Source organism: Spermophilus citellus (genome assembly GCF_964194105.1).
Source record: "Spermophilus citellus genome assembly, chromosome: 1".
Classification (NCBI taxonomy): Eukaryota; Metazoa; Chordata; class Mammalia; order Rodentia; family Sciuridae; genus Spermophilus; species Spermophilus citellus.
The window spans coordinates 268,933,247-268,956,967 of NC_138182.1; the positions used below are offsets into that span (position 1 = coordinate 268,933,247).

At 36.6% G+C, this 23,721-nt stretch overlaps 1 protein-coding gene across 1 annotated transcript in view; it reads right to left on the reverse strand.

The window, feature by feature from the left end:
* The window catches only part of CPLANE1 (ciliogenesis and planar polarity effector complex subunit 1), a 132,936-nt gene that overhangs the window by 31,239 nt on the left and 77,976 nt on the right, over positions 1-23,721 (reverse strand). The window contains exons 40-49 of the mRNA XM_081301656.1: positions 21,745-21,854; positions 21,220-21,415; positions 20,857-21,006; positions 20,260-20,340; positions 16,941-17,209; positions 13,372-13,459; positions 7,384-7,548; positions 4,583-4,613; positions 3,919-4,050; positions 675-840 (exon numbers count right to left, since the gene is read on the reverse strand). Of these exons, the coding sequence (XP_081157782.1) occupies positions 675-840; positions 3,919-4,050; positions 4,583-4,613; positions 7,384-7,548; positions 13,372-13,459; positions 16,941-17,209; positions 20,260-20,340; positions 20,857-21,006; positions 21,220-21,415; positions 21,745-21,854 (1,388 nt within the window). The remainder of the gene's footprint in view (positions 1-674; positions 841-3,918; positions 4,051-4,582; positions 4,614-7,383; positions 7,549-13,371; positions 13,460-16,940; positions 17,210-20,259; positions 20,341-20,856; positions 21,007-21,219; positions 21,416-21,744; positions 21,855-23,721) is intronic.

Sequence of the window (23,721 nt, forward strand, 5' to 3'; positions counted from 1 at the left end):
CATCCCCAGCCCTTTTTAATATTTTATTTAGAGACAGCGTCTCACTAAGTTGCTTATTAGGGTTGCGCTAAATTGTTTTGAACTTGTGATCCTCCTGTTTCAGCCTCCCAAGCTTCTGGGATCAAACACTACTTTGTTTTACCTTCTAAAGAAAAACTATTCCTGACCTGAACATGGGGATGCCCGTATTTCAGGGCTCAGTAAATAAATGCTAACAGTTTAAAGGCATTTAAAACACACCCACACACACACACACACACACACACACACAGGTGACTGCTCTGCTGTTACATGATTAGATCATAATTTTATTCTTTGCAGAAAACAAGTTTAAAAATGGCTTTAACACACATATAATCCATTATTTAACTGCTACTCACTCTCAATGAAAAAGATACACAATCACTCAACCTCATTTGTTTAAAATATTAAAGTCATAATTAACTTGAGGGAAAAAGAATATTTAATATAGATCAACAGAATATAGTTTGCACAATATCCTGCTATACTTTGCTAATGTAATTTCTCAACTTTTCCTGGCATAAGTAAAATGTTGACTTTTCATCCGCCCAATAAAAAAAGAATCTAAATTATGCTAATTTTTTTAAATATTTGCCAGAAAAAAATATAGACGTTGTATAATAATTCCATTACCCTTGATACTGCAGACTTACTGGATTGCTTCTGGCACAGAAGGGATCATGTTCTTGCCCTCTCTTTTCTGCCAGCTGATTTAAGTACTCTGCCATTCTTTCTTTTCGTTTTCTTTTCATCCAGGCTCGAATCTCTCTTCTCTCCTTCTCAGTTCTTTGTGGACATCTGCCAGAAGAATGCTGAATCCTGTGAAATTTAATGAGCAAAGCATCATTGGCTTTTAAATTTGTTGTGTAGGTAATAACTACCACAACTTAATCGTAGTATTCGTTTGAAAAGACATTGCCCTGTCTTGAAAGTAATGTACACTTATGGTCTCTAATCAACTTGTTCCAGTCTCATTCCCACAACTCCAGAGAAAATGGTCTCAGAAAGTTCACCAACAATTCTCTGAAACACTTGCTTTAAATGTTATATTTAAACAGCTTTTCCCTCTTTAAACTGTCTTACCTGGATCTTTTCTTACTCAAAACACTACATAGCCTCCTTTCATCTCTGCTCACCACTTCAATATTGATGCCTTAAAGGTTCTGTTTTGGACTTCCTTATCTACCATTCAGTTCCTGGACCATCTCAACCACTTCTTTTTTTTTTTGTACTTTCTAATTTTTTTCATTTGTTCTTTTTAGTTATACATGACAGTAGAATGAACTCTGGCAAATCAACCACTTCTAAAACCTACACACACAGGTAAGTTCCAAGCTGCTGCTTTTCTGGATCTACTCCCATCTTCAGGTCCATGCCACACGTCTCACAATCTGGTTGAGTTAATGACTAAGTATGGCAGGTATGTACTGGCTGGTTCATTTCTGAAATATGGGTGACTCCATGGGTGACATGGCTTGAGGCCCTATCACTGATCTAGCTGAAATATTCTTAAAATGGCGCTGGCATTCTGAAACCCTATCTCCCTAATTCTCTTTCCTTCTATCTTTCCTCACAAACATCTCCCAAAACAAATCTCTTATACATCAATCCCATCTTGGCTTCTGCTTCTTGGAGGATCTATAAGTTGTACTTTGGGTGGTCTGAGAAAACAGGGGATAGATGGTAGTGTGTGAAAAAGACACCATACTAGATGGAAGCTGGGTCACAGATACAGACAATGTGGTTTATTCTGAACACTTGCTTAACGAGTTTGGCTCTTGGGATGTGCCAGGAAGGATTCCCAATAAAATCCTAGGCACTGAATCTAATCAATTGCTAGTAGACAACATCTCATATGTGTTGTCACAACCTGTTGCTTGAGGAATTATGTTATGTCCTTTGTGACTCCACTGGGAGAGGATTCTGGGAAGCCTGTGCCTGGTTTTCCCTGGAATTTACCTAATGTACCTTTTCCCTTTGCTGACTTTGCTTTCAACCTTCTTGTTGAAAATTCATATTTCATATTTCATATTTGTGGCCACAAACATGACTAAACACTGTGAGCTCTCCTAACAAAATGCTGACCCTAAGGGTGACCTTTGGAACCCTCAACTTCAGAGCAGATCTACATCTGCACTGCAGTCTGATAGCTGGTCCCCACATTTCACGGCTCCCTTTTCTTTTCCTTCGCACGCATTTTCCAAACAAAGCTCTTCCTTATCTAAATACCACTTTGGCATCCGTCAGAGGACTTACAGTTGATATTAGCGAATGAATGTTATCCTGGAACTTTACATCTAAAACTACATTTTCCAATTTGCTAAAGAAATTATCATCAGTCATGTAAGAAAACCTATCATCCTTACCTCCTGACAGCCTCCAGTGTTTATCTATCCTGTGACCTACACTCTCCATTTTGATTCACCTCATCTCTGGCCTCTGGAAGTAAGTCATCCATCTGGCTCCCAGGTCTAGCTGATGATAACCTGCTGCTGAGCTCTGCTGCCAACAGTCAAGCCAGCTTAGTGCTTCTGTCCCCACACAAGCTAGTCCCACTCCCTTCCAATTAACAAACTCTAGCTACATTTGAGTCCTTGCCCTTTGTTGACCATATCTTTGCATATTTCTGTCTGTAATATCCTGTCTTACAGTTACCAGTCATTAGCAGAATACAATTTCTATTAATCCTGAGATACGAATCAAATTCCGAAACTGGTGACTCTGCTTTTTGACTGACCTTTTTTCCCTGAGCTCCCATAGCACACTGACAGAACTCGATCCTACATTTATATCCTTTCAAGAGTAGAAACAAAATATTATTTTTATATAATTTTAGAAAAAAAAAGAACTATTAGAGTTAACTAAATCCATTAGTTTAGGAAGTTAGGGTCTAACATGGTCTCGATATAAGGTAATAATATAGTAGATAAATTATGTAAACAAAAATAATCTTTTTTTCTAAATAATTTTAAGTTATAGATGGACAGAATACCTTTATTTATTCATCTTTATGTGGTGCTGAGACTGGAACCCAGGGCCTCACACATGCTAGGTGAGCACTCTACCACTGAGCCACAACCCCAGCCCTTCTTCCTTATTTTTTTATTTATTGTGCTGTTTTCTTTTAATAGTCTTGTAAGTTTGATGATAACACACTGTACTTTCACTGAAGTAATAAGTGGAATTATATCTAAAACAGATAAGGTTGACTGTTTTCTATGAAGCAACTAAGGGGTATAAAGGAAAATAAAGGTGAGCGAGCTTTTATTCCATCCAGGAAGGGTTGCATGGAAAAGTATTTTAACCTAATGTTCTATAGAAAGGCTACTGCAAAAGTAACCTAAGGGCTAGTATTTTGGATAAAATGCCATGAAGTAAACCATTAATTACTTTTAATAAGAAACAGCATTCATTCTATGTTGTACTTACAGTGATTAGACCTGAGAAAAACTCTCCAGATATAGATGTGCTCTGTTAGTTAAGTACAAAGTACACTTTGAGGAACATGGAGGAATGGCATACATCACAAAAATTATTTAGGTAGAAAAACTCCTAAACTTCAAATTTGTTTAATAAAAATTACATTGAAATGTGGCAAACTGGGCTGGGGATGTGGCTTAAGCGGTAGCGCGCTCGCCTGGCATGCGTGCGGCCCGGGTTCGATCCTCAGCACCACATACCAACAAAGATGTTGTGTCCGCCGAGAACTAAAAAATAAATATTAAAAATTAAAAAAAAAATGTGGCAAACTATTTACATTCCTAAATCAGAAACATTTTGAATGGGTTAAAAAGTAATTCTTTAGTGGCTAAATGCCAGCTTAGCATGCCAGAACCCAGTGGTCCATTCGTAGCACCAAAACAACCACAAAAAGGACTCTTAGTGAGTCCAGATTACCTGGAGATACTCCTTGCTTGTTGTTCTGTTAAACCAAGCTCTTTACTGGAAACTCCGCCTCTAGTTATAAGATCATTGATAATGTCTGCAATGTCAGTCAATCCAGCCATCTGGAGTGGATCTACTGAAATACTTCAATTGCAAATGAAATTTGACAAACAGAAACATTTAAGCATTTACAAATTAATTACATTAGGAAAAAACAAATACAAAAAACTATGCCATTCAAGAGCATAAATAGACACAAAATGATACGTCTACTTTTCCTTCTATTTCTACAATTCTGGTGTCTCCCACAAACACCAACTCATCAACAACTGATGACTTTGTAGGTACTCTTAAAAAAAAAAACAAAAAACTTTAGGCCCAGGAGAAAACCTCTATGGGTCTTGTCTGTTCAAATTTAATACATACTGAGTAAAAGAAAATGTAGCAAATGTAGCCTATTGTATTGTAATTACCTGTGTTGAAACAGCAAGGGATTTAACAACATTTCTCAGTTTCTCAGAACATTCCATTCCCAATAGAAATTTATTATATTTCATTAAACTTCAAAAAGATGTATAATATATAAGTTCACATTCAAAGGACAACAAAATTTCCAGGACACATATTCATACTCAAATTTTAAGTAAAATAATGAACTACTTCTTAAAATATTTACCTTTCAAATAATTCATCACTGTTATTCACACCTAAAAAAAAAGGAAACATTAATAAAAGTTACACATATTGGAAAATATCTAATTTAAACCCAAGAAGATATTTTCTTAGAAGAATAGGATCCAAAGAATGATTTTTAAGCCTTGCCCAATATAAACTAAGTATCTCTAATGCAAAACATTTAATCTATTTAACCTTCTACATGTTTAATCTGAAATATAATTAAGTTAATTAGGGAAAATGTTCTGACATCTCATCTCAAAAATGTTTCCTTGTTAAGATTTTTTAGAGCTCTTCGCAATGGCACACACCTGTAATCCCAGTGGCTCATGAGGCTGAGGCAAGATCGAGAGTTCAAAGCCAGCCTAGGAAATTTGCCAAGGCCTAAACTAATCAGTGAGACCCTGTCTCTAAATAAAATATAAAAAAGGGATAGGGATGTGGCTTCGTGGTTAAGTGCCTCTGGGTTCAATTCCTGGTTACCTGCCCCCTCCCACCCCCATACACCCCAAAAGATTTTATTAGACTAAGAGTAACTAAACTTCTCCTCAAACTTAGGCATCCACATGGGTTTTTTTGTTTGTATGTTTGTTGTTTTTTTATGTGTGTATGGTGGGGTACTAGGGCCTGAACCCAAGGGTACTCTACCACTGAGCTTTATTTCCAGCCCTTTTTTATTTTTGAGACATGGTCTTCCTAAATTGTCCAGGCTAGTCTTGAACTTGTAATCTTCCTGCCTTAGCCTCCTCAGTCATGTTTGTTTGTTTGTTTGTTTGTTTTGGGGGTAGCTGTAGATGGACAGATGCCTTTATTTATTTTTATGCGGTGCTAAGGAATGAACCCAGTGCCTCACACACGCTAGGCAAGCACCCTGCCACTGAGTTACAGCCCTAGCCCATGAATCGTAATTTTAATATGAAAGAATTTTGCTTTCTTGAGCACATATTGTTCTATTTATTAATCTCCAATTCTTTTATCTTTGTTTTCAGGGTCTGGGCACTTGTGAATTCTTAATAGTAATTCATTAAATTTAGCTAAGAGGGAAATACTTCCTATAAATGTAAAAGAAAAAGTTCCATTAAAGAAACATTTCCCCCCTGCTGTACTGGGGACTGAACCCAAGGGCACTCTACCACTGAGCCTCATCCCCTTCCTTTTTTATTTTTTCCTTTGACACAGGGTCTCACTGAGGTTGACCTCAAACCTTGCGATCTCTCGCCTTGGCCTCCGGAGTCACCGGGATTACAGATAGGCACCATCACACCTAGCCAAGAGATACTTTCTATCGGTGTTTGAATGGCCCCTGCAGATCTACTCATGAAGAGAGCTTGAAGGATTCCCTCCATCAACTGGCTGGATGAGGAAAGTGAGATCTTAGTCAAGACGGTAACCTCTCAGGTTAAAGGCTGAAGTTTTAGTTAACAAACATAGGTAACAAGTTGCTCTTCCTTCCGTTAGTAGCCAGTGACCACAAGCTCTCAGCCACAGCAGCTACAAACTTGACAAACCTTGCCAAGCGGGGAGAGTTTAGTTCTTCGTAATCATCGCTGCAAAAAGAGAATGTGCCTTTGCGGGACTCCAAAGCACTTTGGTAATGAGCACAACTTAACTGAACAGCCTCATGTTTAAAGATTAATTGTCTCACATCACAGAACTGAGGGCTGCTGATCCCTGACAAAGATCATCTTCAAATGAGTTAAGAAAAATCAGTTATTGTGAAAGAAAAAAAGTATACAAGAGCAAAAAAGTATTATATTCAAATGAATACCTTTAAAAGTAACTACACATGGGTATTCTATCCTTACTTCATTTTCAAACCATTTTTGGAATTATTCCCAAAGTGATTGATTGATTTTACTGGTGATTTACTAAACAAAATCAACTTTATTCCTTGGTAATTGTAATTCTTTATTTTTTATTCCAAATGGAGACACTCAGACTGATAACTTACTTTACTTACCACAAAGTACCTCTAAATATCTAATGGCTGTTACCAAAAATATTTGTTAGTAAAAATACTCAGAAGAATGTGCTAAGAAATGGAAGTTAGCTAGCTGCAAAAGAGGAAATCTATACTATTTTTTGATCAATAATGCCAGATGACAACTTTGGAGGAAATACCCATAAGGACATCTAAATTCTTTACTTTATTAAAAAATAATAATATGATTTCTTCCTAAGTTTATAACCATACATTTAATAATAGAGAAATATTTTATTTTTCCATCTTTATGTGGGTTGTATGGTAAATACTATGTCTTATTATTTATAGGACAAAATGTATTTGTTTGTTCTAAAAAATAACACTTTTAATTTAATTACAACCTCCAAATGAAATGGAGCAAAAAGTGACACTAAATCTTTCTAAGCCTCAATATCCTAAACTATAAAATGGGGAGAATATAAAATCTACTTCATAGGCTTAACTCAGCATCCAAGCATACAAAATAGCAGTGTTTGGCACATGATAAGAGGCCCCAGAAATGACAAACACTATTTTGTTCTCAGTTAAAACTCAAGTTCTGACAACTGGCAGTCTGAATTTCTCGACTTTTGTAAAAACAACAGTAATTCCAGTTGTTATATATTTAGCATGAATACATTCACAGAAGTATAATACACAGTTGAAGCATATCTTATGAAGTTCTTCATGTGAGTAGCACAAATTTTAACTTCCTTCTCCTGAAAATAAATATTACAAAATGACTTCACAAATCCTTCATGACTATATTCCCAGTATACAGTTCAGAAACATAATGGAAAATAAAAGTGTGTATAAATGAAAAAAGTGAAGAACATTACCAGGTGAAGGAGTATTCTGGTCACTGGAAAGACTGACAGCTGAATCAGCAGAAAGGAACACACAAGTTTTCGGACTAGAATGATTTTCTATTACTGAAAATGCAGCTTCTGAAGTCTCATCTTTGTCACTTCTATCTTCTTCATCCATATGAGTCAGGAAATTCACTAATGCAGAATATGTGTTACAATTAAAATGGTAGGAGGAAAAAAACACATGGAAAAAATATAACAATAACACTTTCAAAGGACAACACAAATATACTGGACATTTGCAATGTATTATTCAGATCACTTTCTACAGTATAATGAACTAATTTAATATGAAATCTAAAATGAGAATTTTCTCATATGAAGAATAATTACATTTAAGAAAGCATAGAAGCCACAATAAAGGAAAAGATAGATTCAAAAAAGAAATAGAAATTATAGATATTAAAAATGAAGTGACAAGAATTAAAATCATAATGAATAGGTGAAAAAGCAATGATGACACAGCAGAGGAGAGAATTAGCAAACTAGAAGACAAATCTGAGGAAATCACCATGAGATGAAGAGGCAGAAATCATGAGAGTGCTTTAAAAAATAGGAAGAGAATGAGAAGGTCCAACATACCTGTATTTGTTTATTGGTGTATTATAATTATGCATAATAGTGGGATTCACTTTATCATAACCATACATGTACATAACATAATTTGGTCAATCTTTTAACCTAATCCCTTCTGTTTTCCTCCCCACTTCCTGCCTGCTCTACTTTACTGATCTCCTTTCTACTATTATTTTGATTAGTATATTATAATATATATATATATATATATATATATATATATATATATATATATATATATATATAAGAGGGATTTACTGCAGCACATTAGTACATGGACATATTATAATTTGATAGATTACATTCCCCAGTATTCCCTCAAGCCCTCCCCTTCTCTCTCCCTCTCTATTGCCTTTCTATTCTCTGTTGGTCTCCATTATTCTAATAGTGTTTTTAGAAGACAGAGTAAAATAATGGGGTGGAAGCAATACCCCAAAGATAATGGATGAAAATTGAAGATAAATAAAATGAAATACACATCTAGACATGCTGTATCAAAAAAGCAAAATAAATAGAAATTTTTAAAGTGATCAGAGATAAATGAACAGCAGTTAGAATGACAGCACATAGGTAGTGTAAATTCAGCCATTAGGAATGTCAGTATATAATGGGATAATACCAAAAGGACTTAAAATAATCATATTACAGTGCCAGCTCAATTCACAATAGCTAAACTATGGAAGCAACCTAAATGCCCTTCTAAGGCATCTCATATGAAGAATAATTACATTTAAGAAAGCATAGAAACATAGAATATGTACATCGTCTACAGATTAATGGATTAAAAAAATGTGATACACACACATGGAATACTCCTCAGCCTTAAAGAAGAATGAAATTATGGCATTTGTCGGTAAATGGATGGAGCTGGAGAATATCATCATCCTAAGCGAAATAAGCCAGTCTCCAAAAAACAGAAACCAAATATCTCTGATATATGGATGCTAATTTTTCCAGAGCCATCCATGGGTTATGTGTGGACTACACCAGCATTGTAGCCTCTCATAGGAACACCTGGTATTTGGGAACTTCCCCTGGCAATCCCACAGGATAAGATTGCCCAAATATATGTGAATTTTTATCAGCTCTGCCTGGTCCCACACAGCACCAGAGATGGGGTGACCTGCTGCAGCCACACAGCCTCTCAGAGATGGGGTGACCTGCCAAGATGCCCATCAACCTGCTGACTCTAAGACATCAGGAAGCAAGACTCCACCCCTGAAACCTTACCCCCTGCCTTTGATGGACCCCCTCAAATAAACCACGGGAGCCATTTTCTAATTGTCTAGCTCCAGCTCCTGTATGGGTTGGATCTATCAGGTGCTCTGCTTCAAAACTCTCTTTGACTCTGTGTCTTTTGTTCTTTACTGATTCTGACTTATTTTCTCCAGTGGCTTATACCCTTTCCCTGGCAAGGTGCTGGCAGCCTCCCCATACTAATTCATAATGTTGGGGAGCCTAGGGAAGAATAGTTACTTTAGAGTAACTATTTAGAGTAGAGGGGAGTGAAGGGAGGGGAGAGGGTTAGGGTTAGGAAAGATAGGAGAATGAATCAGACATTATCATCCTGTATGCATATGTAACTGTACAACTGGTGGGACTGTACATCGAGAACCACCAGAAAAATGAGAAATTACATTTCATTACATATAATGTGCCAAACAGCATTCTACTGTCATGTATAACTAATTAAAACAAATTTAAAAAATTAAAGCACACACAAAACAAACAAACAAACAAACAAATGCTAAGGGAAATTCTAAAGTTAGAATCCCAGAATTCTGTAACTCAGTTATAAGTTACCACAAAAAAAAATTACAATAAAATTAAAGTTATTTTCAAAGACTGAGAATTTACCACTCACAGACTGTAGAAGAAATAACAAAGGAAAGAAGGAGGAAATGGAATTCTTAAAGTAGATGCAAGAAGCAGCTGCGGGCAAAGCAGAGAATAGAAAATGCCCAAGGGCATCTGGCATGTTATTTCATAAAGCTTGTATCTTATTTTTACATATTTACATTATTTAAATTAAGAAAAGTTTTAAATGAAAAAAAAACCTGACATGTTCAAAAACTCCTAAAGAAGCACTGACTAAATAGACAGGCGGGACCAAATGAGAGGGTTTAAAACCAGTATAGATTTAAGTTATTTAAAAAACAGCATCAGAGTATATCAAGGGAACAAATCATGTTAAAGGCTCATAAGTCCTTATATTGCTTGGGAAGTAGATACATTTACCTTAATTTTTAACTCAGTATGAAACAATTACTAAAAGAATAAAAATCAAAAGTATAATTTCTGAACCTATGGAGGGAGAAGAATGTGATAACTTAATCCAATAAAAGGCAAGAAAGGAAAGAAAACAATAAAGGAAAAAGGCTCTTTAACCCAGCACAGTGACGCATGCCTATAGTCCCAGCTCCTTGGAAGACTGAGGTGGAAGGATCATTTGAGCTCAGGAGTTTGAGTATAGCCTGGACAACAGATGCAAGACTGTGGGGAGTGGGGCATGCTAAACAGGAAGCACCAAGGATTTTAGAAGTAAGCACAAATATGGCAAAAAATACAATAAATGAACACTGATTATACTTGCCAATTAAAGAAACAAGATTGTCTAATTACTTAAAGGAATAAAATATAGTTATATGCTGGACACAACTACAACATAATTACATGCTTAAAAGTAAGGGGATGTCCAATTTATAGGACATTCAATGGAGCAAGGAACATATTATTAGATGACACCACACAGGCTCAATTAGCAAAATCCAGATTCTGACAAATACGTCAAGACCTACATCCTCGGTTCTTCAATGAATACACTGCAAAGGTGAAAAAACAACAGAGAATGGGAACCTAGAAGGGAAAAGAGACTTACAGCCCTACTTGGAATCCCACTAGAACAAAGAAACTAGCTTTAAAAATAAAACAATTGGCAACATTTGAACCTTGATTAGGTTCACCTTAATGTGAAAACGTTGTTCTGAAGGAGTAAAACATTATCATGCCTATGCCTAAAAAGGGAACTTCATCTTTGAGAGATACATCTAAAATATTTATGGATAAAATAATGTGCTACCTAGATTTTGCTTCAAAACAATCCAGGAAAATGTGGGAAGAATGAGTGAGAGTTTGGGTAAGAATCAATTAGTTGTGAGTTGGTAACATTAAAAAGCTTAGTACTGGGCACATGAAAGTTAATCATACTATTCTATCTTCTATTGAAATATGCTAGAAATTTTTCATAATAGAATTTTTTGTAAGTATCAAAAAAGATGTACTAGAAAAAGAACACAAGTATGCTAAGGAATTAGACAAAATTAACTATACAAAGAGGATCATTAATGATAAAATAAACAAAATTCAACAAAACATATAACATTCCTGAACTATATTCATCTTAAGCCTCAAATATATAAAGCAAAGTTTATTGTGTGTGTGTGTGTGTGTGTGTGTGTGTGTGTGTGTCTGTGTGTGTTACCTGGCTTGAACCCAGGGGTGCTCTACTACTAAGCCATAGCCCTGCACCCTTTTATTTCTGAGATACGATCTCTCTGTGTTGCCTATCCTGGTCTTGAACTTGCAATCTTCCTGCCTCAGCCTGCCAAGTTGCTGGAATTACAGTTGTACACCACCACATCTGGCTGAAATTTATCAAATTTAGCAGGAGCCATAAACAATTCCACAATGATTGTGGACAATTTCAAATGTATCTTGCTGAAAAATGAATGATCAGGACTGCGGTTGTAGTCAGCACTACATAAAAATAAATAAAATAAAGGCACTGTGTCCACCTACAAAACTAAAAATATTTTTTTAAAAAAGAATAAGACTAAAGAATGAAAGAATATTGGAAATGTGGACAATACAATTTAGAAACCTGAGTAATGATTTATACACTTACGTTATATCAACCAACAGACAATGTTTATTCTCTTCAAATAAATGTAGAATATTTAGAAAAAATGACTATGTATACTAGGCCACAAAGGAAATTTTAACAGTATCTAAGAAGTCATACCATCATATATATCATCTAATCACAATACAAGGGAAATGGAAATCAAATACAAAAACACATCCCAGACCACTTAATATTTAGAAGCTAAAAACCCTTTCTATGACATGAGCTAGTTGTATGGACATCAAATGATATGCATGTCACCACTCTTATCTAGGTCCACGTATGAATATGTTCAGCCATAAATGCACATATTGGGAAATAACAGAGTTAAGAAAAAAGAACAAACTAACCTCCCAAAATGGAAGAAAAATAAAGGTAAGAACAAAAATTAATGAAAAAGAAAATTAAGAAACAACAGGCTGAATGAGAAAGAGAAAGCATGTACATACTACTATAGAAAAAAACAAAAATGCAAAATGTAAAGTCATAATTACCCTAATTTTTCTTTCAATATTAAATGAAAACACTGATCACCTCACCACTGCTTAGCAAGAGCTCAAATTCCAGTTCAGCTGATAACCACAAATAGCAACCTCAGCACCAACCTCTGCAGTCCTCTGCAGTGCAGCCAGCAGGTGAAATCCACAGAAATAAAGACCCAAGCCACGTCATGGCCCCTTTCTGGTATAAAAGGGAAGGGAACTGGCCTCTTAGGGGGAGAAAAATTGGCACGTGGGCCTATGGCGTGTGATTACCCAGCCTGAGGTCCCCAGCCTGAGGTCAACAGACTCCGCAGTTAGCAGATATAGGTTAAAGCTTTTCAGGTATTTTTACTCATATTATAAGGGTTTAATCTGGTCATCTCATGCTAGTTGGAAACATGGGAGAATTGCAGACTCTGGGACAGGAGTCCCCTGTATTTCTCCTTTGCTAGCAAAGCAATAACATTTCTTTTTCTTCTTTCTCAAACAAAACAAAACAAAAACACACACAAAAAAAAAATTCTTAAATAAACTAAGTTTGGAGCAGTCTTTCTGTGACAAAATGTTTTTGGTAAAAAGACTGGAAACTATTCTACTTGGTGCTTAGTGAAAATATTTTGAATTAGTGTATATACCAGAAGTTATCAATCAAATAAATAATTTTTCAATATTGTTTAAAATCAAGAAAGAAAAGAAAAAGAAAAAAAATGACCTTGAAATGAAAGCTTATCACATTATTACAAAAATAATCCTGGGGAGTAGGGGAACAGCTCAGTGGCAGAACGCGTGCTTAGCATGCAGGAAGTCCTGGGTTCAACCCCCAGTTTCCCTCTACATCCTACTAACCAGAAAAATAATAATAGTAATAATCCTACTCTAAAACTTAGGGGGCTGATTGGCTTCAGCTCACATATGAAAACTATTTCTAGTACTCGTATTCCAAGAAGCCATGGTTATTTTTAAAGCCAGGCTTCAGTCACAGAGCACCCTACACACCTTCTTCAGAAATGCTGATGGCTTTTGAAGCTACTGGTTTTTTGTATTCAGGGCCAGAAGACGATTCAACATGATCCATCAATCCAACCTGTAGGAAAAAACATACAACAAAACAACTAAGTTTAATACTTTGATCATTTCAAAGTATTATACATAATTTTGTGTATGGTTTAAACATCTGCATTGATGGGATAAATGAAAACAAAGGGATTAAATCCAATATGAGCTACATGACAGAAATAACAAGGAAGAAACTATTTGTGGCTTAAGAGACTGAGAAAAATAGCTTCACATAATTTTAGAAGGGGAGAAACTGTAACTACCACCTAGACAAAATCTTTCATTTTTTAGACGAGGGAACAGACCCTGAGAGATTCAGCAATTTTTTTAGTGACAGAACATGATTTCGATCCAGGTCTTCAAAGCTCCTTGACCACAGTATTCCTCTGCCTCTTCTAGGTCTATGAGATATTTTCTTTAGGAAAGTCAAAGTGTTTGTATTTATGTACACATTCTAATAATAGGGCAATCACATTTTAAATATTATATCAGGTTTATCGTTTGAATTAATGTTATTTCCTTCAATGCAGTCATCCTGGAAGACTAATTTACTTTTGAACTTGAGCAAATATTTTTATAACTATTCCTGTGAAATTGTCTCTAAGCTTCTGCTACAATTATTAATATAACTGTTCTAGTGGCAAATCTTTGGTATATAAATGTGATTTCATCACAGAATCCAAAGACAGGTCAGCAAAGGCAAGCACAAAACACACATTTATCAAATGCGACAGACAGCAAAAATCAGTTTTCACCTTCCAACCCTGAAATGCTTGGACTGGAGGAAGCTGTATCCGAATTTCTCAAAACTCTCTGCCTCCCTCAAAGTCAGGAGAGCCAGCAAGTACGTTCTGAAAAGACGTCAGGGTGATCTTGACACTCAGCTGTTCAGCAGCCTACCACAACCAGCCCTGTGGCAGCTCTGCCTCGACATGGCCCCTTTGGCTGGCTGTTTCCTGAGGCTTTCACTAGGTGTGGAACAGCCTGCTGTCAAAGCCTCACTCTGACAAGGCAATGAGCCCACAGGACTCTGCTTCACATTTTACTCACTCCATGTGCTCTCTCCATCATGATTGGAATGTTGCCCTGATGATTCCAAAACCCCTATTTAGATCCTCAGCTTCAAAAGCATATGTCCAGCTAACTAATCTCATGGCACCTCAAATTTAATATCTCCCCAAGAGAAATCATGGCACCTCCTCCCCCAGCACGGGCTCCTGTACTTCCCCTTCCTTAGTTTAGAAAATGCCTCCTCCATTCTCCTGGGCTGTCATGTGGGTACCACTGTGGTCTTCTGGTACTTCTGGTCTTCGCTGGTCTTCTCTGACTTCCTACAGTCTGTCAGGCTCTTCAGTCCTGTTCTATCCTGCCCTCTATTCCTACTGCTAGAGTTGAGGCATTTTTGAACATTAATTTTTGCTTTGGGTATTCAATGGATCCCAAACACCCATCAGTGGACCTCATATAGAACTAGAGCATAAGAATCATCTATGAAGTTTGTTAATATTGTCTCTACCTCAGAACTATTTAGAATCAGAATCTCAAGGAAATGGTACCGAGATATTTGCATTTCAAACAAGTTTCCAAGATAAGTGACCAGGTCTGAAATCACTGACCCACCTGGTCTCCCTGTTTCCAGTCTTCTCCTTTCCAATGTATCCTCCACACTACTGTATCGGATCATATCACCCTAATGCTTAAAATAATGTTAAACATTTTGCTTGCTGATAGGATAAACTCCCAGTCACCTGGCATGACAAATAATCCTTTCCTTTCCTATCTGCCCCATCCCTTCTCTGATGCCAGATATCCAAAGCCCAATCCCACTGGCCTCTACCACCAAGTAATGCTTCTACAGTCCCCAAACATTCCATGCTATCTGACACCTTTCTGCTCTTGCTCACAGTGATTGCCAACCTTTCCTTATCCAATTTATCAATTCATTACCAGCTCCAAGAATCACCTCAATCAGGTCTCTTTGAGGCCACATCTTCCCTTACTCTGACTAGCCACAACAACCCAGGCATAGTACGTGTCCTCACTGCACCCAGTTCATATGTACTTACTAGTGTATACTTCTACCTTCATTTAGCCTCTAAGCTACTAGAGAGCAGGTACTTAGCTCCAGGTCTCATGTGTAGTAGATGCTCAATAAATGTGTGTTGAAGAAAGGAGTGAATTGTGGACTTCTGCAAGAGGTGAGCAATGCAGTATCAAAACTAAGGAGGAAGGAAAGTATTTGGCTTCAGATATGCTTTTCTACTAGCTCAGAAGGCAATTTCAAAAAAAGAGGTTCTCAACCTAGATACCCTCCAACAGATGAATGAATAAAGAAAATGTGGCATATATACACAATGGAATATTACTTAGCCTTAAAGAAGAATGAAATTATGGCATTTGCTGGTAAATAGATAGAGCTAGAGTTTATCATGCTAAATGAAATAAGCCAATCCCAGAAAAACAAAGGCCAAATGTTTTCTCTATATGTGGATGTTAATTCAGTGTGGCTAGGGAAAACGGAGAAGTCCTCTGGATTAGGCAGAGGGGAGTGAAGGGAGGGGGAATGGGGGTAGGAAGGACAGTGGAATGAAATGGACATTATTATCCTGCATACATATATGATTACATGACCAATGTGATTCTACATCATGTACAACCAGAAGAATGAGAAGTTATACTCCATTTAAGTATGATGTGTCAAAATGCATTCTACTGTCATGTATAACTAATTAGAACAAAAATTTTTAAAAAGAGATCGTTTGAAGTAAGGGGCTCCTAGGACTGCTTTGATATTCAACCTTGGTTGGAATGTGACAGTTCTAAGTTTATGTCAAAAAATTAAAAAACAAACATCATTAATATCATTACTTAATGGTGGTCCTATTTGGCTATTATTGAGCTGGGGCTGGGGCTCAACGGAAGAGCACTTGCCTAGCATGCGTGAGACACTGGGTTCAATCTTTAGCACCACATAAAAATGAACAAATAAAATAAAGGCATTCTGTCCATTTACAGCTACAAAAAACATTTTTTAAAAAAGAATGCTATTATCAAAAAGACAAGGGATAACAACTGCACACTGTGAGTGAGAATGTAAATCAGCACAGCCACTATGAAAAGGCTGGCTTTGAACTCAGAGCTGCTGGGATTATGTGTGTGTGCCACTCGGTTTGAAAGCAATTTTGATTGTTATAACTGGGGAAAGTGCTACTGGCAGCAAGTGAGTAAAGACCAGGGATGCTGCCAAATACCCTATAGCTCAGTCATGAGGACTTGCCAAGCCTAACAAAGGTTCTAGATTTGATATCCGTCTCTGAAAAAACAAACACCCCCCCTCCCCAAATCCCCAAATTGACCCAAATATCAGTAATTCTGAAATTCAGAAAATCTAGCTTAAAGAAACCAAATTTCCCATTATTTCAAAAAGTCCAGTGTTTTAAAATTACAAATTTAATAACTCAGTTACTGATAAAAATAACAATAATTAAAAAAAACTAAGGGTAAACTACCTTTTCATGATGTAAACTTAGCATTTCAGGTCTGGGGAAATCCTGCTCTATGTTGTCGGCAATGTTCTGAATTGCTAACAGCTGTTCATCAATTTTCTGAAGCTCAGCGGTGAAAAACTCTAGTCGGCAAGCTGCAGGGCTTGGCACAGGGCGAACTGCAGTATGGCGAGCTGCAGGGACATCCTGCAGCACTTTCCACAGCAGATAATTTTCTGCAGAGTCTGACTTTGTGCTCTGTTCTTGGAACTGGAATCTTGGTCTTGGTAGATCTAAATATTAATTACAGTAAAATCAGAATTGATTGTAATTAAGGAAGAGGCAGATAATGATAAATCTCATTGTTTGGACGATCTTACTTTAAGGCAACATAACATTATTTTCCAAATAAGTTTTAATTTAAATATATGTAGGGGATTGGGAATGTAGCTCAGTGGTACAGCACTTGCTTAACATGGGCAAGGCCCCTTGGATTCAATCCCCAGCACTGAAAAAAAAAAATTTAATATACTTATAAATTGTATTTCTTTTGCAATTTGTCTAATGTGAAATAAGGACCCTTAAGGATGTTAGTACCACAAGTCCTACATATGAGGCAGTCTGAATGTTATTTTTATCCCCTATTACAGATAATTCATCAAAAAAGAAACTTTAACATTTTTATGACTTTTTGAAACCAATGAAAACCAAAATCATCACATACTAGGTCCAATGATGGCTATTGCTAACTTTATGTGGGATCTCAGATAAACACCAAACCTCCACAGTCCAGTATCAAAGCCAATGACTGTCTCTACCAATTGATTCCAGACCCAAGTTTGAGATACCTTCTTTTTTAAAATGAACTCTCCTTCTGGCATCTCAGTCTCCCCTCCCTGTGTTACTCATCCTGTTTAGGCCTTCCTTTATCCACAGGCACCTTCAGGATGCCAGCCTCAGCACAGATCTCTCCTCACTCTTCTCACCATATCTGAGCAATGTCACACAAATGACTCCTAAAGGCCATGTGGTACTCCCTCTGAACTCCAGCTGCACAGTAAACTGAACTCATTGCTTCCTGCCACTTTGAACCCTCCTCCCTGTTTCTCAACTCAATGAACAGCACTACCATTTACCCTGTTTCCCAAGTCACCAGTCTGAGAGTTACTCAAGGTTCTTGTCTCTCCTTCAGAGCCAAGTGATACCAAGGATTGATTCCACCTCCTGAATACCTCCAATCCTACTACCACTGATCAACTCGATATATTTATTTTTCTTCCCAGTACCTTTCTGTGTTTCTCCAGTGCCTTCACTTCAAAGGCCCAAATACCTCAATATAACAGACAATGGCACTCATTTCTTGTTATTTTTTCCCCTTTCTTGTTTTGGTACTGGGAATTGAACACAGGGTGCTCTACCATTATATCCCTAACACTTTTTAGTTTTTACTTTGGGACAAGGTCTCACTATGTTGCCCAGGTGGGACTTGAACTTTCAATCCTCCTGCCTTAGTCTCCCAGATTCTCTGGGATTACAGGCATGTACCACCTGCCCAATTTCTTGCTATTTTTTTTAAACAAACAAAAAACATTCTGTTTGACTCCAAGCATACTGATGGTCACTTGTCTCAAACTCAGCAGGCTCCATCAAACTTCTGAATCATTGCACAGTCCATTTTCTCAGTCTGAATGCTCTTTTTCTAAATCCTACTCTCCTTCATTCCACTTTAGTGTCTCTCCCATAAATAGCCCCAAACCTCCCCTGAAATAGATGAGATGCTGTATTACCCAAGGTCTCATCCATGCCACTGTCACAGCCCTTTCCAAGCTGTATCATAATCAACCCCTTAATTACCTGTCTTTCTTCCCCCTATAGGTATGCTCACAGATTAAAGGTATAGTCCTTTCTTCTTTAGTCCTGGTACCTGGTTCCTAACTTAGTGTTTGCAGAATGAAGAACAGGTAAAGTGAATTATGATGCCTGACTCACTTAATTTGAGAAGTTTTGTGAAGATCAAATTTAAAACAAAGTTCTTTGAAAAAAATGTGAATTGGTAAACAAAAATGATTGTTATATTTCAGTCCCAATCTAAGGTGAATCTTCTGTGAGAAGACAATGGTAAATGCAATGGCAGTTTCCCTACCTCTTTCAGTTTGACTTTCACAATATTTTACCATCTGTCTAACCTCCATGTTTCTCAACAGCCTGAAACACATCCCCCTTAACACTTAACAGGAAAGATCTGGTGCACACAAACTTCAAATGGTAAAGACAGCAAAAGAGATGAACATGCTTAAAATCCAGACTTCCTTCTTCTGCTCTACTTCACTAACAGAAAATCACACAGGAGGGTTAAAACTGAGTTTCACTGACCTGAAATGTTCTTCCTTGGGTCAGAAAAACTCTGCCTGCTGTTACTGATGCTATCTTTCGTGGGAAAAGGATTCTAAAATAGGAAGCTACTGTAATTCACAATAGTGAGCAGGTCTCCCTAAAACAAGAACTGTTTACTCTTAATACCTAGAGACCCTATTCTTCCCTTCTCTGATCCTTCTTCTGTCAAGCAAATTCCACTCAACTCTAATGTGCAATTATATTCTGAGTCTTTACAGTATATTACTATAAATATCATGATGGAATTAAGTTTCAAAATATAAAGCTTTTCCTTTTAAATTAGCATTTTTAAGTTCTTCTCTTCAAGAGTAGATAGAACTAATGTATCTTTGCAAATAGATATTCTCCTTAAGAAAGGAATCGCCAAATGGTTGATTGCAGACCTGATCTTTCTGATAAAGAAAATTAACCTAAAGTTTGTAGTCTTTAAAATGCTGGCCTTAGCTACTCAGGAGTCTCAGGGAGATGGATCTGCTTCCAGTTTTCCCGGATTTCAGAAATTAAGAAAATGAAGGGAGACTAAGGGTATCTAAGCAGCCATGGCACTTGGACAACCCTATGAGATTGCAATTGTGTCCCACAGAGAAACAAATAAAGATCAGATAAAGTTAGCAAATTTGGAAAACATCTCCAAGCTATTTAGGAATAAAGCTGGGATTGAAACCTAGGTCTGTTCTAATTGAATCCAAAAGCCAAGCTCCTTTCACTCCAGTTTCTATATCCTTCACCAGCCTGAAAGACTATTAGCTTCTTAAATCCTGCTACTCCCATCACTTGTACATACTACTACCCAAGACAGAACAGAGAGAGGGCAAAGGCTTCAAAATCTGATATGTTGGCACCTGTTTGTTTATGCAGCTATAATGCACATCCCCAAACATCCTAAAGTGATACACAAACATCGTAAAGTGATGTGTCCCTCCTCCCATCCCTTTCTTGCTCCTTATACCTCTTGAGTGCCCACTGTTGACAGACAATGAACCTGCATCTTGCAACAAAGCAGGGTCCAGAATTCCAACAGCTGTGGAACCTAGAAAAGACATCAGCTCTGTTGTAGAAAGTCTGATTGCCAATTGGATTAATCTAACCATTCATAAGATATAATAACTATATACTGCAGAGAAATATTCTTCTAAATATTATAAAAATTTGCCACATATAACCTGATTTATTTAAAACTAAATATTTTACTGGTTAAGTAATGTTGGCTACCATGCCTATGTATTACCTCTGTACTGCTGCAGAATTTCCCAACTTTTTAAACATAAGAATTCATTTTAAGCATCAAAGTACTCAAGAACTCCCACAGGATATTTATATTTTAGCCTCCTTAACTGAGAAGATATATGTACAAGTACATCTATAGTCTCCTTGTAAAATAGGGTGCTAGCTTAATGGCTAAGCTCATTCATCTACCTGCCCTCTCCACTTAACAAAGGACAAATCTCTTTCATGTTTCTTTTGCAATTATCAAGTATTAGTGCTAGTTTCTATCATAACAGGAATTTGTGAGGGAGAGTCATGCTATACATCTTCTGTCATTCACCTTGCTCCTGCTGACGTTCTAATGGAGTCACTGAGGAGATCCCAGGTTCCTTCACTTCTGTAAAGTCTGCTCTCCAGGTTTTTTCATCTAGACAGGCTGAAGTCACTCCTGGAGGCTCAGAAAATAAATCCACAGGAGAACTGGCAGCTTCTATCAAGAATATGAAGGAGGACGTACAAAGATTGATTCTGAACTTCTAAAGAAGGTGAATTAAAAGATTTAAGAGATAATTTCTGAATGTGAATATAAACATCTAAAACTGCAGTGGGCTTTCAGAAAGGGAGCTATGAGATTTGAGTAGGAATAACAATGCTATGTTATGAAATTTTTCAAAATGTATTTAAAGTAGGAAAAAGTTATTACCTTGACTTTTACAATTGTGTGGGGGAAAAGTACTGGTAACTGAAGCTGCCAGATAATGTAACTCTGCAGATGATGGGACCTCCAGATGATCACTTTGCTGTTTGATAACATTCTCATTTGAAGGCTCTGCTCTGACAGGTAATTCCTGTAGATCATCAGCTTCAATGTCAACCACATTTATATAAGTGTGTCCAACCTGAGTTAAAGCACATAAAAATCATTCTTATTACCTTGGATAGCCACTCTATCTCCCACCCCTAAAAAGCTAAATTCTTCATTATTATTACTAAAAAGCAAGAAGAGCTTTTATGTGCCTAATCTTAGGGAAGCTGCAGGAAATAAGTCTCATTGGTTTTAGTTTACAATATTCCAGGGCATAATACTTAAATTGATTTTTGATCTTTCTTACAAAGCTACACAGATGAGATTTTTAGCTTCATTTCACCCATTCAATTGTATAATATCTAGAAAAAACATAATAAATTTCAGTACAATATTAAAACTTCTGAATATATAATTTATTACCATATCAGGTGCTGAAGGAGACAAAGATTTCTCTGATATTTTAGTAGGAAGTTCGACATTGAGATGTACATCTGGAACCAACAGCTGAGGAACAGTTACAGGTTCATATTCTGAAAATTAAGAAAAATTGGGAATGTAAAAATATCTTTAACTTGACCTAAATCATTAATTTTGTAAAAACTAGTAAACAACAAACAACATAAATGCATATGTCCTAAAAATCTAAGTAGAAGCTTCATGGGTATAAACAAATTAAATTCTATCATATTCTATGGTCAATTTACTCTAGAGTAATCCGTAATTTAATAAAGATAAGTATTGCCAGGCATGGTGGCACACGCATGTAGTCCCAGCCTCAGCAATGGCGAGGCACTAAACAACTCAGTGAGACCTGTCTCTAAATAAAATATAAAATAGGGCTGAGGATACGGCTCGGGTTGAGTTCCCCTGAGTTCAATCCCAATACCAAAAAAAAATTAAGTATTGATTTTCTCATAATGTGATAAGAACAACAAAGTATCTAAATTATGTCATGAAAATGCTATAATTTCCTATTTCCACTTCAGATATATTAACTCACATTCATCTACTTTATTTAAGAGAACTTCGATAAAGCCAAATTTTAAGAAATAAACCTATAACTAAATTTGTAAAAATTTTTGTTTCTTGATATTTAGGTCTTTATCTTATTACTAGTTTTATTTATATGAGAAATAAAGTCTAGTGGTCCATTTTCAGAATATAGTACTTACCTTAAATGTAACATTAGGATGTAAGAAAGGCAGTAGGAGGGGAAATGGAGCTGAATGGAAAGTTACAAGCAGTTAACTCACACAATAGCACCACAGCCTATGGATGTGGCAGATCCAAAGTCCATGCACCTCAACAGCTCATTCTCCCTGGAGGGCAACAGCAGCAGGAGCTCAGGGAGTGTGAAAAATCCCCAGCTAAGTGGGTACTGATTACCCAGGAGCTTGGGACTTACAAGAAACCTTCAATAAGGTTGAGTACACAAAGGGAAACTCAGTTATAGAAACCTAATGAAACAGAGGAATAAAAATTCTAGGCCTAGGAACATTCATAAAATGGAAAGATCCGATATGTACAAGTCTTCTTTCCCTTAAGAACCTTTTCCTGAGGAACTCATGGGCTCTCACATTCTTTAAATATCTGGACTGACTCTAATCTGATTCAAAAGCACACTCTGGTCTAATATAGATGTTCCACATGATCCTTTATTAAAGTAATTACAGCCATGCTATTCCTCCCAAGTTTGTCATTTTCTGAGCTCATAATTTTTCAGGTGAATTCTCCTTTAGGCCTGTGTATCTGAAGTAAGATATTTTGTTCTGATTAGTTTTGTTTTGTCTAACTGGGGGGTTTTTTGTTTGTGTTTGTTTTATTTTTGTTTTCATGCTGTTTTTATTCAGAAGCCGACTATCCAAGGGTCAGCTCTCAAATGCACTTAAAAATGAAAGAGGTCTTCTTCTTTGGAGAGTCCTAACAAGGAAAATGAACTGGTAATGGTAGGAGTAAAACTATCTCATGGAGGATGGGTGGTCACCTAAACCTCGGACTCTATTCCCAATTGTACAGACCCATCAGGTCTGAGTTATACTGTAAAAAAACTCTGGGACAGGCTGTTTAAATTTCTAAAGGGTCAATTTACATTGGCAAGAGTAAAGATGTCTTTAAAATTTCCAACCTACAAGCTTTTCTAGTTGACCAATCAATCAAGAAAACATTAATTTCTATAAAATGTTTAAAGTGCAATGTCCACTACATGTAAGAATTTTTCTTTGGTAAGAATTAACTGACTTAAAGTGTTAACTAGACTTCTCTGATATGTTGGTTTTCATGGGTACCCTAAGTTAAAAATGGGTAATGAGAGTTAACATGAATGGGATAAACATTGGTAAATGTGTTTGTTAGAAGTTTTTGCAATTGCAAAGTTAAAATACTAAAACATCAACTGCT